At 41.9% G+C, this 19,476-nt stretch overlaps 1 protein-coding gene across 1 annotated transcript in view; it reads right to left on the bottom strand.

The window, feature by feature from the left end:
* Positions 1–6,443: 6,443 nt before the first annotated feature.
* ZNF831 (zinc finger protein 831) overlaps positions 6,444–19,476 on the bottom strand; it is a 62,894-nt gene continuing 49,861 nt past the window's right edge. Inside the window, exons 4-5 of the mRNA XM_046678101.1 lie at positions 8,146–8,306; positions 6,444–7,404 (exon numbers count right to left, since the gene is read on the bottom strand). Of these exons, the coding sequence (XP_046534057.1) occupies positions 6,559–7,404; positions 8,146–8,306 (1,007 nt within the window). The 3' untranslated portion in view covers positions 6,444–6,558. The remainder of the gene's footprint in view (positions 7,405–8,145; positions 8,307–19,476) is intronic.

Raw genomic sequence — 19,476 nt, 5'->3', positions numbered from 1 at the left:
TGGGGCCTGCCTCCAGGGAGATCCCTTTTGGACCATGTATGTGGCTTTCTCATTTCCTAACTATTGGCCCCACTCCATCCAGTTCTTTATTTTAACAAGAAGAGGACTTTTTGAGTAGGTCCTCAATGTATGGCCTGTGCATGTGTGTGTGTGGGTGGGTGTGGCGGGTGCTCCTTAGAGCAAGCATGTGTGACTGGAACACTAGCATATAGAAAAGACAAGCCTGGATGTCTGACCTTTCATTATGATGGAGTCAAGAGGCCTCATTTCTGCTTAAAGTGAACTCCGTTTCACACAATGTACACACAGAAGACAACCGTATCTCCACTGTGGCCAGAGACAGGGCTGGATCATGCTGTCCCAGATGCTACACATACAAAACCGCCAATTCTCTGTGGAAATTTGTTCACTGATGTATTTACGCAGAAAAACAATTCACCTACCTCTGTGCAGAAATAGCATGAACTACTCCCGGATGCTCAATTGTAAAGGGAGTTGAATTTGCCTCTGGCAGAAACTGAGGAAAACTGAAGGCAGATGTCTGTGCCAGCAGGAGACAAAGGTCCTAGAGGTCACAGAGCCGCCCCAAGATCGACAGGCTCCCACTGAGCAGGAGACTAAAAGTTGCTCTCCATGGTTGTTAGCGCAGCCAAATCCATTTGCTACAAATCCGAAAGTATGGAAGCAAGTTCTTTCGGTAGAAGTGATGGTAGTGCTTGTGGTTCAGTGTGAATCCCTGACGATGCTTTCCTGTATATCATTTTGTACTCACCAACAAACCAACCAACCAACCAAATACCAAAAAAGCCACATTTATACAACAGGACATTATACGATTACTCCTTTGAGACTAAAACATATGATAATCCTTTGACTTGGAATATTAATTACTCAACTATAAAATCTGACTGAAGAAATTTATATGGTAAATCTACAATTCTGCTTGTGGTCACAAGTCCTATTGGCTTGGAGAAAAAGTGAGAAGAGCACTGTGCTTAACAGGAACTAGAATAATTAGAGAAACTAACAACACACGTACCTTTTAGATCCGTTGAATGTTTCCCCAAGTGTGGGGGATGTACCACAAGTAGTATGAAGATGATATATATAGTTTTTTAAAGATTGGCACCTGAGCTAACAACTGTTGCCAATCTTCTTTTTTTTTTTCTGCTTTATCTCCCCAAACCTCCCCCCACCCTGTACATAGTTGTATATCTTTAGTTGCAGGTCCTTCTAGTTGTGGGATGTGGGATGCCGCCTCAACCTGGCCTGACGAGCGGTGCCATGTCCGCGCCCAGGATCCTAACCCTGGGCCGCCACAGCAGAGCGCGCGAACTTAACCACTCAGCCACGGAGCCGGTCCCTGAAGATATTTAATTGGTACATGGATGAACAATTTTAGTAGTTTTATTTTATCTTAATGCATATCAGAAAATATACATAACTACCCAACTAAGGCTGAGATTTCACAGATTTTATTACTTAAAGCAATAATCACTTCTTTAAGACAGAGATGATTTAAATGAAAGTATTAAGTAAATAACATACATGTGGACACATATGGCAAAAGCATTAAGATGGTCCTCAGATAACTGAAGTTTGGAAGTAATGGATTAATTTATCACTACTAGAATTTGATGAGTTAGCAAAAAAGCTGTAAAGACCCATCAATTAGTGTACCTGTTCCTTCCATATTCCCATTCCCATTTTTTCTCCCAATGCATTGTGTCTTCATTGACTTCAAGTGGTTTCAAGAGGTATAGACATAAAAGACTAATATTGTGTTAGTATGTAAAATAAGTCTACTCATTCTTGCAGAGAACACGAATTATCTTCATAAGGAAAAATTGTTTTGAATTAAGGATATTTCCTCTATTAGTGAATAATATTAAATATGCAAGAAACATCAATTCTAAAGGGAAAAGTTTTGGATTATTGCACTGTGGATAGTGCCCTCATGTGGTTTCAAAATTCAGCTACATTTAAGAACTAAAAACAGATTTCTAAATTATGAACTCTAAAATGTGACAGACAATGACAAACGAAACATGTTAGAAAAGGAAACAGCACAAGAAAATGTGATAATTTGCCGTTACCTAATCCTTTCGTCAAGTGGAATGGGATACCAATATGGCGGACAGGATGTCTGGTCAACTACTTGGGAATAATTGGATATCCAATTCATACAGAATATTGCTTATAGTAGTTTTGATTGGAATGTTAACAAATCACACAAGACACTTTGATTTTTAGTTTTATTTTTATCAAAACAAAATAATTTAACCATATAAAGAAGGAAATAAATTTCAACAACCAACCAAGAAGCCAACTGCTTCCATGATTATGAGCAATCGATAGAGTAGTAAGTTCTGAACAGTTGACTGCATATGTAAGATATTGAGTCATCCCCTAGCGCTCCAAGTGACAGAGCTATTTTCCCTGGCTCCTTTTCTTCCAATGGTGAAGCAATATGCTCAAGTGTTCTTATACTTCTTCAGATTGAATTATATGTATTCCTACGTAAGTACAAAGCATGGCTGAAAAGAATTTCCCAGGGCACAAATCTAGCACACAAGAGTTTCTGGGTCCTGACACCTTTAATTAATGAGTTCTGAAAGATAAGGACAAGAAATTGTGCTTAAGTATCGAGAAATGTAGTGTTTCAAAAGCCAAAGAATCTCCGTCATATGAACAATGGGAATTACAACTGAAGTGAGGAAAAACCCACAAGCCCTGTTGCTGCAGTTGTAGAAATACGATCGCCATAGAGCCAGGCAGACCATTTTCTGCTCACCATATTAAATTATGTCTGGGGAGTTGAGCAGCAGTACATTCCCATAATGATGACAGTTTCCATAACTATAAAAATCTGCTGCACCAGGCAAATTTTGTGCAAAATGCAAATTTCTATGCTGGGGAAAAAATGAATAATGTGATCATTCTAAGTAATGAATGTAAGTGCAAGGAAATACTTTTTGGCATGAGGCTGCAAGTCGTTCATCTTCCATGCCAAGACCTGTGGTCACAATGCATTGCTGCACGGCTCCTCTTGCCATCTGGGCTTTAGAAGAGGGATTTTAGGAAGAGAAGGCTTAGCTTGCCCTCGGTTGCCCACTATGCTATTGGCTGGGTTTTGACTAGAATCCAGTGGCACTGTTCCCATCTTTTTTTTTTATCTCTTGGCAAATGAACCGTAGGTTCTCCTGGGTTGTGAATCAAAGGGATGTTAGTTTCATCCAGAATCTCAAAGGATACACCTGACATGAGGAATGAGTTGTTCTCCACCCCGCCCTACAACTTGGAGGATCAGGCTATCCATTAAAAACCTTGTGACTTTAAGAGTCACTTAAGCGTATAGGTTGCCAAGCGGGGAGGTGAAAATCTCTTCCCTCCATGCGTCTTTAACAAGTGAGATCTGGCCAGGTGTAGGTACAACTGCAAAGATAAACCTGGTGATGAATCTTGAGCATCACGGCTTATGGCACTTGTGCACTTGCTCTGAGAGAATAGTAAAGAATTCCAAGTTGCCCTGATCTTAGTCCATGCCAGCATCCCTGGAGCTATCCTCTGTGGAAGAAGCTGAGGCATCAGTCGGTGAAGACCCTTATGTGAAGGTACTATCAAATTAACAGCAATGGGGAAAAATGGGAAACGTTGACCTTTAAACTCCGATTTGCCCCGTTCTAAAATAAATTTGTTTTCTCTTAACCGTTACACAGTACACACTTGGAGAGTAAAAAACTGCAGCAATTATCAGTTGATAATACTGAAATTTGATTTTCAATAACCCAAATTGGGTTATAGGTCTCTGATGTCATCCTTAAAATATATCCCTACAATTGCATTCCACTTTAACAAAGCCCATAGGAAAATTAAGATTTATAAAATCAGAGATTGTTTGTTGCTTTATAAAAGGGTTCTTCCTTAAAAAAAACTTTACCTTTGGATGATTTTCAATAGCCAACTAACCCCCCTCCCAGGGTCATTCAAAATATATATATTTTTAAAGTGGCTGAAATATAGCTTTTCACAAATGCGTGTTGATATAAAGTAGGGTGTGCTTGTAAACATTGCCGCCCACTAGCTAAATAGCCAGCTGAGACAGGATGGTTTGGCAACCTGCTCACCTTTGTAAGGAGAGACCCAGGGAGTTAGAGCTGTCATCAACATTCTGCCGTGTTTGATCTGGGTTGGGATGTGGCAGCCAGCACCAGTGGTTCCTAGAAGGACATAGCTCCCACCACCATCCTGAGGTCAGTGCTATTTGGAGCTGTGACTTACTGACTTAGGTCCAGTGATCCGGTTGACAGCTCAGCAGCCACCAAGGAGAGAAGGATCCGGAAGGTAGTGTTCTCCCCGTGACCAGTGCCTCCCAAGACAAAGGAGCCAATTCAGCCTACAGACATGTCTTCCACTCACACGGTAGTGTTCTGTTTTTGCTTGTAACTTTTGAATTATGAGTCAAAATTATAAAAATTTATGACTGCACCCCCAAGAACTTAGAGCATCCCTGAGTCGCGTTCTTCATGGCAATAACTGGCTGAAGGTATTTGTGCTGCAGTTCCTGAAGGTCCCCACCCAAACTTCTTGCACATCAGACCCCTCCACGTGGGAACCCTCTCTGAACCACTGAGCCCTCATACGTAAAGCAGAGGGCAGCTCCTCCACTCTCACAAGGATCAGAGCCTGCAGACACGTTCAGGTCATCTTGTCCAACTCTCTAATTCTCGGTTGGAGAAACTGAGGCACAGACAGGGCATGCGTCTCAACTAAGATTTCTCAGCTTGTTAAGGACAAAGTTAGGCCTTCACTCTCTCTCCCGCTGGGACTCAGATCACTTTCCTGGATGGCCTCTCTCATTACAGCGGCAGATAATCACACATCACTTTTGTTTGGCTTAAAAAGTGCAATAAGTGAATGCCTAACATCCTTTTACTTCCCTTCTAATGTTTTTCTTGACTGGGCTTGAAATCACTTGGATATTTATGAGTGCATATGAAATGACTAGACACATATGCTAAGTCACTGGGGGGAAGCTGGTCTCACATTGAAGTTTCCTATGATAACCCTAAAATTGGAAAATTCACGTGAAGATACTTGATATTTGACCATCCTGAGTCACAGCCAAGGACATGTTAGAGTATATTCATGTGTGTGAGATGTTTTGCATTGCTGCCTCGCCTTTGAAGTACAAGATGTCATATGAACATCATTACATCAAAGTTAAGCCAAAAGAGCTCATCTATAAATTTCAAATTGTACAAAATCATACCAAAAGTAAGTATAAAATTTTATTGAAACGCAGCAGTGTAAATCTCTTTAAGTTTTTCCTCTGCCATTTAAGGAGAAGAAGAGGAAAGCAGAAAATCTGAGCCTTCGCTCAGTGAGTTGGCTGACGTCGATCAGCTATTTTCTTCTGCACAGGGGTGCACTGGCTTGGAATACTGGGGAATTTTATCTGTGCTGTTCTGACTTGCACAATACAGGGGCTGATTTAATTTGACAGCAAAGTAACACCAAGCCCCCAAAATAAAATTACTGAGATGTAAAACAGCGTCAAAACTCCAATTAGTTTTGTATCCTTGAAGCTTCTGGAGGAAATCTAAAAGGCTCCCGTCACGATGAACAGGCATCAATTTAAGCTGTAGAGATTACTAAAATGTAACCCTCTAATTGAAATTGCTCAGAGCACAATATGACAGAAAGAATCAGAGGAAAATAAGCGAATTTTTCCCCCTCAAAAAATGACTCATTACAGACACTCTTCTATTAACTTTTAACACAGCGTTCCTTTGCAGGAGCTGGAAAAACCAAGGGTTTCAGAGGTCTGAACAGACAAGGCACCGGGCACAGGAACAGTACATGCTTGTGTCATTGTATCATATGTAGGCATTGACCATTTGTGCAACATTTACAAATAATCAGCATTTCACCAGATTATAGGCATTTTGAAGGATATTTACAACTTCCACTAAGGAGGCAAATTATTCTGACCAAACTTCAGTTTTTGAATTAATCTGGATTTTGTCTCCAGAGTGAACAGAAGTATCTTAATGCCCAATTCACGCCTCGTCTCCTCTACAAGCTACCCCAGTTATCCCAAGTATGCCCACACCTTTGAAGGAAACCCTCAGCTCACTAATGGAGGAAGTCGGTTGCGTTGGCTCTGAGGGGTTCACTTGTTCATAAATGTGTTGATTATGGCTTTCTTGGTTAATGCCATTTTACTGGGTGAGACAGTGGGAAACCGATGCAGAGGACATGACTGGGAATCAAGCCACAGTCACTGCGTGTTGAGCATTCTTAGACTTTGCTTCCTTGTCACCTTTGCCCTGCCTGGCACCACGTGAACACCAGCGGGGTGTGGCCCAGGGGATCTGGGGAATGATGAGGCTGAGTTGGGGGTTCAGAGTTGGCTGGGGATGTCTTGGGAAGAACCCAAAATGGCTTTCCTAATCTGCAGGTGCTTCACGGATAGAGTTCAGTTCTGCCAGCTTGACATTCACTTGTGAAGCATCACCAGTCTTTGACTGTAGAAGCGGTCTTTCTCTGGAAGCTTCATATTTCTATCACTAATCGGTCTTCGTCATCACTGCTGGTGTCGCTGAATTCCACTCGAGTTTGCTTTCTCATTCCTTCCAAACTCCTCTTCCTGATTGTTTTCAAAGGGGCTTCAGGGAATTCTGTGGGCTGCCCTGGGTTAAAAGGAACCACACAATCTTTCAGAGTGATTAATCCAGACACTTGACATTTCCCACTGTCCTTTCCTACAGGAGGGCAGGAGACAACCACTTCCCCACACTCGTGCTGCCCCCTGGAAGGAAAAGGTGTCTTGTGTCTCCCTTCCTCTTGGGGTGAGCTAGTTGAGTCTGGTCCTGAAGCTGGTATTTCAAGATGAGTTTTTCCAGTTGAACCCAATGGAACTGAACCTGAAATTCTTTGTCCGGATGAAGATTTCCCTGGCAAGAGTGATGGTGATATGCCCTCTGCTCTGGCTTTTCTGTCTGGGGAGCTCTGTGTCAGAGTCTCTCCCGCAGCCTGGCTGTAGTCTTGTGGCTCTGCACTGTGAATTCCCAGGGTTGTGTCACCTGCTCTTGCCCCGACAGAAGTACAAGTGGTGGCCACAGAGGTAGCAACATCATGGCGGGGAGATGTTCCTTTGGACTCCAAGGAAGAAGGCTCTTGAGCATCCAAGAAAACGCACAGTTTGGGGTCTACTGAGACTTGCTCCTGAGAGGGCAGGAGCTGAAGCTCGAGCAATCCCATGTCAAGACCTTTGCCACAGGACAGCAGGCTGTCGTTAGCCACTGCCATGCGGGAATCGGATTGCACAGATAATCCTGACCCAACAGCAGTGTTCTGAGGACAACAGTCACCGTGCTCACCAGCAGATGGAGAAATAGCCTGGAAAAAGTGCAAAGGAAAATAAATGAGGGGAAAAAAGGTTAATTGGTACAAAAAGCTTGTGGTCAGAAACATGATCCTCAATGAAAACAAGGTCCTGAGGTCCTAATGATTCTTCACCTGGCGTGGACTTCAATATGATGTTCCCAGTCAGTTTCCATTAATACCTAATTGATGCATTAACTTGAATAAAGTTTCCTGTTGACACAAAATAGCTTACTGGGATTGCTATGTATTTTTATCTGCTTTGTGAAAAATCAAATCATTCAATTTTCCAACCAGTTCTGAGCATCCAATTTTAAGTTGCCACTGCTCTTGAGGCAGACATGCTATTTCATAGGACTGTGCATTTAAGTTTTTCCAGATTAGCATTTTTAAAAATGTGGTCTGGATTAGGATTTTCATATTTTTTGACATGTAGTGCCCCCGGTCTACCTAGTGGTGATGTCATGTCACAGTGACATCTGCAGCTTGAACATCTCTATTCTATTCAGATATGAATTAATAATGTAGCTAGGATTTTTAATAATCCGTCAGATCATTCCTACAGTTTCACAGCCAATCGCCTATCCTCTCAGTACAGAAGAGTTGGAGGGATGTGTCTGCCTAACGGGCTTTCTGTGCCAGGAAACTTCAACGGGAGCTTGGAGCAAGTTCTGCCACACTGGACACCAACACGAAAGGAGAGGCATAAATCTAGAAAACAGACAGGCAGAGACAGCTCGGAATCAGAATTCCCACCTTCACGGTTGTTTCCTCTGTTTCCTCGGCAGTCCTTGAACTTATGTCAGGAGAGAAGCTTCCTGAGATTTGTCCACCGCCATCCTCCTCCTCCTCTCCGTTTCCACAACGAAGAGACAATTCTGAGACGGCATAAGATGGCTCCCCTTGCAGATTTACACCTGAAAGGAGGGAGGCACATTTATATACACCTGAAATTATGAACTCAGCAAATAGTAATTTCCCAGGAGTTTATCTGTGTCTTCACGACCAGCTCTGAGTTCATTAACCCACATCTCACATGGTATGTACGAGAACTCAATTTACCTTGAATCAATTCACACAGTCAAGTAAAATGTCTCCATTTCTACTAAGGAAAGAAATGGCAAAACCCATTCCCAAGGCAGAAAAATCCCTAAATTACATATATTTAAAAAAATACTTCAAGTGGCTCTTTTTTGTCAGAGTCATCTTCCTGGTCACATCGTTAGGTTCATTTTAGATTGGCTTGCATTCTCTGGACGTACAACCAGGAACCGAGAGGAGAAATTTCCCTCTGTGTTCTGCATGGTGTCGTGGTCTCCACCAGAACAGCGGGCAGCAGGAGGGGATTGGTTTTTGCTTGGCTGCTGTTTTGTGGTGGTTATTGCTGTGATTTGTATGGGGAGAGGGGCGGCCAAGGTGCACCTTTGGCAACATGCACAAACAGCATCTCCCTTTCAAGGGAACAGCTGCCTTTCCCTCATCCGTCACCCTTACTCTCTCCTCCATCTTACCATATTGGCTTGGGATACAGGTCAAAAGCACCAAAGAATTTCAGAGAGTAGATGCTATCATTAGATGAGATCAGAAAAACATTCCAGAACGGCTTTGTCACTAGAGAAAAGCATTAGACCCACTTTTAAATCTGCTTTCATTTGGATTAACGTTACATATGAACAGAGTTTTAAAAAGTCAAACCTTAGTACTGACGAAGAAAAACAGCAACACCTGCCCACACACTCATTTCTTCCCACTTCGGATTCTTTTAATATTTATCTCCTTCACTCCTAATAACACACTTACAGCATTACTGCTCGATTTCTTTTTTTCACTTTGAGGAGAGCTTATGACTTCTGATGAGGGGAGAGGAGGGTCGAGGATGAGTTGCCCTCGTCCGCAGCCTTCATCATCCCCACAGGTAGACGCACTGCGCAGCCCCCTAGCCCCTCAACAGTTCCATCACCATGATGTCATAATTTGTTTAGAATACTCAGTGCTTTCACTATTATGTTCTGGACCACATTTTTCACCCAAGTCATGTAGTATACTATGATTACATTGTCTTTCTTGCCAACACTGTTTCCCTTGGAGTTAATAATTACTTTGTTTTTCTCTTTTGTTTAGTTTTCTACAGACTTATCACTAAAATCATCCTCCAAACTCCTTCTCAATTTGCCTCATTTCCTTAGAAATATCTCTCTTGGAACTTTCTGACCTGCTCCCAATGGACTGCTGCTCCCTGGCCCAATGCATGGCTGTGTCCCTGGATCTCTCTCCACCCCATCCTGGCAATTCTCTTCACCTTCTTGGTTCCTAGACTCCCACACTTCTTTTTCCTTGGTTGACTCTCTTGTTTTTCTAACGCAAAGCCTCTGGTAGCTTCGTGAGAAAGGGTGGGTGAAATAAAATTGTTTAAACTTTAATTGGCCACTTGTCTGGGTATAACATTCTGAATTGGAATTCATTTTCCTTCAGAACTGAAGACACAGCTCCACTGAGTTCTAGTTGTTGAGAAGTCTGGAGCCAAGGTGGTTTATGACTCATGATCCTTTGAGTGCAACCCTTTTGTCTTTCTTTGGAAGCTCCTAGGCTCCTCTTTGTTCCACTGTCACCATGGTCCATGGTCTATTTTCATTCATTGTCTGAGCACTCATTGGGCCCTTTCAATCTGAATCATGTCCTTCGGTTTAGGAAAAATATGGTATTCCTTTGATTTTTTTTCCTTATATTTTGTCTTTGTCTCTTTCTAGAACTTCTCTTATTGGGTATTGGACCTGCTGGCCTGATCCTCTATTTTTCTTATCTTTTCTCTCCTATCTTCTATTTCTTTGTCTTATTATTTTACTTTTCAGGGAATTTTTTCAACTTTATATTCCAAATCATATGTTTCTATTTCTGCTATCATGTTGTTAATTTCTAAGAGCCCATTATTATTATCATTTATTCCTTCCTTATGGCATCCTGTTATTATTTCAGAGCTCCCGCATGTTCTCTCACATCTCTGGCGATACAAGTCTGCTGTTACTGTTGTTACTGCCGCCGTTTGCCTCTCCTTACACAGTCTCTATTTCTCCTAAGTTCCTTTGTTTCTGTTGGTTTTCATCTTTCTCTTTCAATGAAAGGCTTTCCTGAGATATCCAGCAATCTTATCTACCTACCTATGTTTAAGCAATAGGCACTAAAAAGCTGGTTGGGAGCTCTTCACAAGTGCAATTTGTCAACCGTGGGCCGCCCTGCAGGGTTATCTGGACACCCTGTTTAAGTGGGAAACCCTGAAGTAACTCTCTTCAGGTCTCCACACAGACTCACCGCCTTCTACACAAGGTGTTCTCCAGCCTCCTACCGGGAAAGTATAAGCCAGGCTGCCAGCATTCTGGAGTCTACATTGGGGTCGAGAATCAGGGGCTCAATATGCAGTGTTAACCATCAGGTTACACCCTCTGTCTTCACTAGGGTCCCCTCACTCCCTGCTGAACCACCTGTGCCTGGCGTCCCCAGCATTTTCGATGCTCTGCAGAGAACAAGCCCCTGGTACCCTGTGGGAAGAGAGCAAGGGAAGTGACCACACTCTGAGGAGAAGGAGATTTGAAGGGTCTGATGCTGCTTAGTCTTTCAACCAATCTTCCTGTTTTCAGCCCCACCTGATACCATGAACTTCTGAGTTTTTAGGGCTTTATCCACTGTTCAATCAGGATTAAGTTCTCTTGGGTCTGCTAAATCAGTTACCACTCCACCTCTGCATTCCAGCCTCCACAATGATGGCATCCTTTCTTCTCCAGTCATTTTGTCCTTGTGGACCTGTGCATTACAAACATACACTTTTACTAACTTGTCCTGGGATTTTAGAGGAAAGCGGAGGTAAGCAAATGTGTTCTGTCCTCCGTCTTGAGCTGAAAGAGCAGACTTGCTCTTCTGTCTTGGGGGAGGTGACAAGAATATCAAGTGCACTAATCCCGAGCAAATGAACTTTGAAAATCTATAGAAGTGCAACAGTTTGGAAAAGGAAGGAATGATTTTTCTATTAATACAATATTCACTTGAGCACCTGCATATCGGGATTGTCTAATGACACAGAACCAGGCTTTTAGTATTCCATTCGTTTGCTACACAAATATGTCAACGAACCAGGCACCATGCTCGACCCTGAGGAGTTGGAGAAGAACAAGACAGAGGAGCTCTGACCCTCAAGAGCTTTTGCTCCAACAGGGAGGAGAAAGAAAGACAAGTAAACTGATAGATAAGATGATGTCAGGTTGTGACAGGGGTCATGAAGGAAATAAACATATTGATCACAGGGAGTAAAGATAACTGAGGGTATTCCAGAGACGGAGGATAAACAGGGGGTATTCCAGAAAGCAAGAACAAATAAAGAGTACAGTACAGAGAGTGATGGGGGACGGGTAGCTGTTGTACAGAATTGAAGAAGGCTTCTCTGAAAAGGTGACACCTGAAAGGAGACCTTCAGGATGGGAAAGAACCTGCCCACCCAGGCCACTCCAGACAAACGAGGAACAGGTGCAGTGGTCCCGAGGTGGGAAGAGCTGGGGGGATTAAGGAACCGGTGGAGGCCAGTGTGGAAGGAGGGTGGAGAGCAGGGAGCAGACAGCAGAATAAATGTCAGGAAGCCAACTGGGGCCCAGGCCCAGAAGGGTGCAGGCAGCCATGGGTGGGGTTTAGATTTTCTTCTGCATTTGTTGTGAAGAAGCCAGCGTGGTCAGCAGGCAATCTATCTTTTAAAGATGATTGTTGCTACTATCTGGAGATGGAATTGGGGGCAGAGAGAAGAGAGGTGGGAAGACCAGTTACAAGGCTACCAAGGTCGTCTGGGGACAGATGAGATGGCTTGGCTAGGACAGTGGGCATAGAAATGGAGAAAATGGATGGATTCAAGATATGTTTTCATTCTCACCCATGAAAAATCATCAAAAGATAATAACGATGATAAACGTCTCCAGTGTCCCGGAGCTGACCAAGCACAAGCGCCTCGCTCTAAGCGGATTAAGCTGTGTCCCCACGGTGACAAAACAACCAGACAATTCATTCAATTCAATGAAGAAGCAAAACCAATTAGTATAGGGAAAATAATCAGATTGGCCAAATGTCTTCTCAGCAGGTTGTTTTGGTTTTTAAACGTAACGAAAGGCCATGTGCGCGTTTGGCCAATAACTTCTGACTCATCTGAGAGAGCCAGGCAAGAAAATCTATTGATTTAATTTGCTTCTGACCTATAGTCTACAGAGAAAACTGAATTATCTTTAATAATTGTGAAAAATGCCCAAATAATGTCACTGAAGTGTGTTAAACTAATTTGGATTATTGAAGAAGGATGCTAACTTGCTTTTAAATGAATGGCCCTTTTCAAAAAGTAAGTCATGCCCTGGCTGAATATTAAAGCACAGAATGTGATCCTGTTTAGGGTTTAGCATCACTGTATGAATCACTTCCTACCTCTTCAGAAATTACGGATTCCACCGTCTTAATGCAATCTTCGGAAATCCGACTGCTCTTACGCAATTATGTGAGTCTTATTAGAGAAACCATGTCATCACAGTTCTGAGAGCCGTTCTGTTCTCCTCCTGATTAAAGGCTGCGTTTTTAATAATTTCCCTCAGAAATAATTGCCAAACCTCGTTTAGAGAGGAGGAGACTGTTGAAAGTGTTGCAGCAAATTTAAATTTAGCCATCTTGAAAAGGCTATAGGAAACTGTAAAATAATTAGAAAGAAAATGGAGTGAAGAAACAATATGATGAAACTTCCAACATAACTGTAGACATTTTTAATGCCAAACCTTCTCCCAGCTGTCTGATTCCCAGGCCTTATTAAAATGCTAATAGACATATTATTCAAATATCATTATCTGAAAATGTAAGTAATTGGATACGTTTCGTTCAGTTGCCCCAATACGCCAAAAACTCCATTAATTTGGAGTCCAAAGACTCTGAATTATAAGGAAAAGGTAAAAATGAGTCTACCACGTAGGACTTCTAAGCAAGCTGTAAGTGTAAACAGGAACGTGGGAGTAATCTCCTAGACTATTAATTGATCAGAGATTAAATCGCGTAGAAGCATTCCAGCCATTGAAGGATGCATAATGTGCTAGCAATTAAAATCTGCAATTACTTAAGGAACACTAGGCAGAACTCAAAGTAATCACTATGTGGGCAGTTATTTGTGCATTTGTTCAAATATTTGTTGAGTCCACTTTTTTGAGTCTGTATTTTCTAGCACATTTTTGAGCCCATGTTATTGAGCCTAAATATTTATTGAGCCCATATTCACTGAGTACCGAGCACAACCAATACGCTGTCCTAAACACAGGCAATTTATTCAGACGCAAAAGAGGCAGACGCGCTCTCGTGGAAATCATGGTCTAAAGGGGGAGAAATTCAGTCAGCAAATAATTGCACAAAAAAAATTCACCGAGCAAATGTAGCAAATACCGTGAAGGAAAAAGCAAGGGTGCTATGAGATGGCAAAACGGTCCCCCACCCCACCTATAGCTGTGGGAAAAAGGAAAACCCCACGTACTGTAAAATCGTTCCACATGACACTGTCCTGGCTGCTTTTCTCCCTACTGAGTCTGAATCATTCATTCATGTAATTATTCAACCAATATTTTCGAAGGCTCTATTTCATGTCAGACATTGCAATAAATTTTTTTGTAACTAAATTCATTTCCACAATCCCTTTACAATTTTTGTTTACAAAACCTCTATAGAAAAAGATATATATGGCTAAAAATGCAGGAAGAAAGAGGCTTTCTTTCTCTCGGGCAGAGGCGGGAGGACATCGATTCTAACGAGAAAACGATCAGAAGTGGGTGGGCAGCGAGCAGCGAGAAGCAGCCGCAGACGTCAGTTGCACAGGCGGAGAGGCACCCCAGGGGGGACCGGAAACCATGCTCATGGAGCGCAGCCTCCACACGGTACTTCCGCAGTATCCTGAGGCGGCCTCTTGAAAGTTTGCTTCTAAGTAATCACAAACAAATCTTTTATTTCAGAAACCACTTTTCTGAGTGGCTTTCCTCTCTTTTCTATTTCTTTGATGAAAAGCAACACGACAGGAGCTCTTACCACACAGAAATTCTTCACCGGAACCATGTTTAGTGCAAAGTGGTGTCTAAAATCTTGCTTTAAATGAAAAGTTTTACCGTGCCCAGACAACAAGAGCGTGACTCTCAAATACAGAGCAAAAATAGGCTTAGGAATTCACGTCAGGAAAAGAGATGACAAAAGAAATGCCATTTGAAACATTCAATGCGGAGACTGAGCCTAGCAAATCCACCTTATGTATCATTATTTTAGAAGTTTCTAGTTGTTAAATGAAAATTGTCTATGCGGGTCTCTTCCCTGGGACATAATTGATATACTTGCAACAGCTTCTCATCTTTTCTCAAGATTTACACCCTAGAATGAAGGAGAAATTATTCTGTTTCAGCAATTTCAGAGCACTATGACTTAACTAATAGCTTTAAGGAAAGAATTAATACTTCTCTATTAATTCTAATGAGAAAAGATGTAGGGAAGTCATTAGCTCCTGTCAGAGAAGGAGAGAGACGGCAAAGGGGGAGAGGAGCCCTGGAGAGCCCAGCCCCCAACCTTCCAGATCCTTCCCGACACTCTGTAAGGCAGCTGAGGAGAGCCGTGTGAGAACAGGGAGCCGCAGGCCAGCCACCGAGGCCAGGAGGGACTCACAAAGGACACCCCCTCGAGAGAGAACCGAGGGAACAAAGGCGACAGCCATTCCGGGCACTTGTTCCAGGCTCTTCATGAGGGTTTAGAAATGGTCCCTTTTGTGTGCGTGTAATTAGGCAAAGCTTTTACCGCAGAAAACACCTGTAACCATGGCCCTCTCCCCCGCGGTCTTCCTGAGATGAAAGGAAAGTGTTTTGATCACTTTCTCCTCTCAGATATTTTCTCTAAACTCGGTGAATGGGGGCTGGTTTGAAATATTTCAGTCACTTTAAAGCTTGGTTGTGCACAGAATTCAACAAGATTCCTTCATAAAGCGAAATGGAAGCCTGCAGAATAACGAGAAATCGTGAACACGGCTCACAGACACTCTCGGAAAAGTTTGTCGAGAAATCTGCTGAGGAAAATGGGATTTGTGGATCTATTTAATTCAGTGGTTCTCAACGGGGGTGATGTCCTGGGACTGTGCAGTTGTCCTGACGTGGCAGGAGTAGGGGGTGGGCACCGGGAACACTGCTTAGCACCCTGCAGGGCGCAGGCTGGCCCACCTCCCAGAGCGACCTGCCTCCAAAGGTCAGCAGGCCCATGATTGAGAAACCCTGGTTTAAACCAAGAATCACAAACTTCAATGCTACAAATAACCAGATGAATAACCTAAACAAGGGGAGTTGACAGTGGGTGGGACTGTGATGAATGGAGGGTACCTCCAAACTTAAGGGTACAGCTGACCCTCAGCTCCCTGGACTGAGACCCTGAAGGAGCAAGGGTCCGGCTTTCCAAGAGAAGGCAGAAATCTGGATTCGATGTGTTTTGTTTTGTTTTGGTTTTTTGCTAAGGAAGATTAGCCCTGAGCTAATATCTGTTGCCAGTCTCCCTCTATTTTATATGTGGGTCGCCGCCACAGCACGGCTGACTGACAAGTGGTGTAGGTCTGCACCCAGGATCCAAACCCACAAACCCAGGCTACCAAAGTAGAGCACGTCGAACTTAACCACTAGACCACAGGGCCGGCCCCCATGTATTTTTAAACACTGATAACAAATTAATTTTCGAACAACAGCACTGTGCTGACCTCCGTCCCTGTGGTCCGAATGTGCTGTGGAGAGGCCTCTTGTGACCCCTTGTTAATCAAGAAGCTCAGTGTGCCCACTATGATGGCGAGACTTCAGCCTTCGCTCTTCTGCTGAAGCAAAGTTTCTTTTTAAAAATACTGTTAAAAAACTATTTATGGGAGAGGAAACTTGTTCCTGCAAAGTAATTTGGTAGTATCTTAAAAAATGAAATATATAATTATAAAACATGCATGCTCCAGCAATAGCTCTTTGGGAAACTGAGCAACTGATGCACCGTAAGTTGTGGGAGGAAAACAATAGCAATCAACAGGAACGTCCATGAACAGGGGAAGGGCTGAATAAATCCGTTATGGTACAGCTATCCTGCGGGATCTTATGGCATTGTTAACCTATCTAGAATACAGGCTGTAGGCCTATATATATATAACTCTAGGTTATATAACTTTTATATATCTTTATACATATCTATCTATCTATATATATCTTATATATCTTTTATGTAACTCTAGGTTATATAAAAGATATATAAGAAGAAAAGAGTTGCAGATTACTACATATAGTATGATTTATTTGTGTAAAAAAACAAAAACAATAACAATAGCATAAAGTGTCTGTCCATATTTGTATGTATGTGGACAAGGGTACGGAAGGAAAGTCAACCTAGTTCTGGCAGCCTCGAGGGGCCATGAGGCAGGGAATTGCCAAGCTTTACTTGGACACGTCGATGTTGCTTTCTTTGTTGCCACAGGCTTGGTATTGCTTTATTAGTTTGAAAGAAAAATAAGAGACAAATAATGACATTGGCTCTAAAGTTCAGACTGAAAATAATGAGGAGAAGCCCCAGAGCACACCCGAGCAAGCTCGTGCGAAGCAGTGGTCAGGCCAGCTCAGTCAGAACACGCTGCTGCTGAGGGAGGGGAATCCTCACGCCCTGGTAACAAAAGTTTAGTTTCTCACCCAGAGAAAAGTTGAGAGACTCACAAAAGGAAGAGAAAAATATATTTTTCCACCTCTAACCAAATCTGGAATATTTCTGTACTAACCTCACTTTTTTAAAATTTTGCCTCTACTGAGCAATCATTTTCCAATCTCTTTTTTCAGAAACCACTTTTCTCCGTGGTTCGCATTTCTCTTCTCTTTCTTTGATGAAAGGCAATCAGTTTGAGAACACTTCACTTACCATTTTCTCCCAAAAAACATATTTAATGGACAAGTATGCTTAAAATCTTTTGGTAAGATGAAACTTTAATCATGCTCAGACAATAAGTGAATGCACCCTGAATAAAGAGAGGACAAATTGTGAGGAAAAAGAAAAACCAAGTGAAGAACAAAAAAATCACTAATATTATTTGAATTATTTAGTGCCAAAACTGAATCAAGAGAACCTACTTTATGGATCATTACCTTCAAACTTTTAACTCTAAATGAAAATTGTAGAGAAAAAAGTTCAGGCTTTGGAATATAATTGATGTGTTTAAGCAATTGGCTCATCATTTCTTAAGATTTACATCCTGGAGAAGGAGGTGTTATCCTGTTTCAGCAATTCTGTAAGCAATATTACTTAACTAATGGCTTTAGGAAAAGAATATCTCCCCATTAATTCTGACAGGAAAAATAATGGTACAGAGCCATTAGCTCTAGTCAGAGAAGCGGGGAGGGAGTTCACGGAAGAGGGAACCCTGGAGTTCAGGCTGCCATTTTGTTTCTCTTAGGAAAACAGTATGAGGTGATTTGTGACTGAGAGAGCAGGGTATGAGCAACACCAAGCTCGTCTCCCCAGCCGCACCTCTCCCAGTCCACTCGTGGCCGACCAACAGAAGCTTAAAGGCTAAAAAGAAAAAAGAAATTCTAATCCACTTAATTTCAGAGAATTACATCACCATGCTCACATAATATTCAGCTGTCCTACCTCTTCAGCACGATTAGGTAAACCTTTTATCTCACAAAGTACCTGTCAGAGATGTTCTCTTTACCTTTCTATTTTTTCAATGAAAGACAGCTGCTTTGATAATGTTAGCCCCAGAGGAATTTTCCCTAAACTGTGTGAGTGAAAAAAAAAATCCAGTTAAAATATTTCAGTCACTTAAAAGCTTAGTTATGTACAGAATTCAAAAGAAGAGATTCCAGTGAGAAAGTAAATGAGACAAGAAGGAAGAAAGGATAGAAGTGCCCTCCTCACCCTGGAATTAAAAAAGGGTTTATTGTTAATGCTTTAAGAAGCTTAATTGTACCTAGCTGATGTCGTGTACAGGTGGCTGAAGAGAAGAAAATGAGGACATAATTATACAATGATTGGTATTGTGGGAAACGCCACAAAGGAGATGGGTTATGAATCATACCACAAGGACACCTAATCTGGCTCGAGTCAGAAGTGACCAGCCTGAGAAATCACTAAAATTGTCACCTCACAAAACTGTCCAAGGAGAACCGATATGATGAAGTCTCAACCCAGTTCTTCAGAGAAAACACAGTTGAAAGACCCATCAGAAGGACAGAAAAACACATATATCAAAATCTCACTACGTGCCAGAGTATTTCTTTCTCCAAATGCAATTTTCTGAAAGTTTGTCTCTTAGTATATTATCTCAGAAACGACTTTTCTTAGTGGCACGCATTTCCTTTCTATTTCTTTGATGAAAGGCGATCAATTTAAGATTTGCCTCTCAGAGAATTTTTTTTCCTCTGAAAGATGTTTAGTAGAAAGTGATGTTTAAAATCAATCTTTAAGTTAAAAGTTTGTGCCCAGACCATAAGCAGGTACCTAAAATTGAGAGAGCATTATGCGGACAGGAGGTGAAAGGGAAAAAAATATAATTATTGAAAATACCATTTGAAATCAATAATGCCAAGATTGAAATCAAGACTATCTACTCTTTGAATTATTATTTTCAATGTTTTTCATTACTAAATGAGTCTGTAAAAGACAGTTCATTTCTCAAAATATAATTGAGGTATTTGAGAGAGCTCATTTTTCCTCAAGATTTGTATCCTTAAAAAGACAAAATTGATCCATTTCAAGGATAATAGCTGGGAAGAAAGCTCTTGCCTTTTCTCCTTAATTATTCCTGATAAGGGAAAAAACAGACTAATTTCAAACAGGAAGCAAAGGCAAGAAAGAGAATACTGGAGTTGGTCTCATCAATTTTGGTTTTCCGATCAACTTAGGAAAGCAAACATTCCAGGTCCAGCCTCTGTGAAACGATCAATGTTAGGGAGAACGCGGCTCTCCCCTCAAACCCAAACTACAGACTAGGAAAACTCAGTTTGACAGGAAAACCAGGAAAAGGGGATGAGGGAACACTATCCTGTTTTCACGGCGAGTTCA

The sequence above is a fragment of the Equus quagga genome, chromosome 12 (genome assembly GCF_021613505.1).
Source record: "Equus quagga isolate Etosha38 chromosome 12, UCLA_HA_Equagga_1.0, whole genome shotgun sequence".
Lineage (NCBI taxonomy): Eukaryota > Metazoa > Chordata > Mammalia > Perissodactyla > Equidae > Equus > Equus quagga.
Note: the sequence above shows the minus strand (reverse complement) of the source record. Positions and strands in the feature narration are given on the sequence as shown.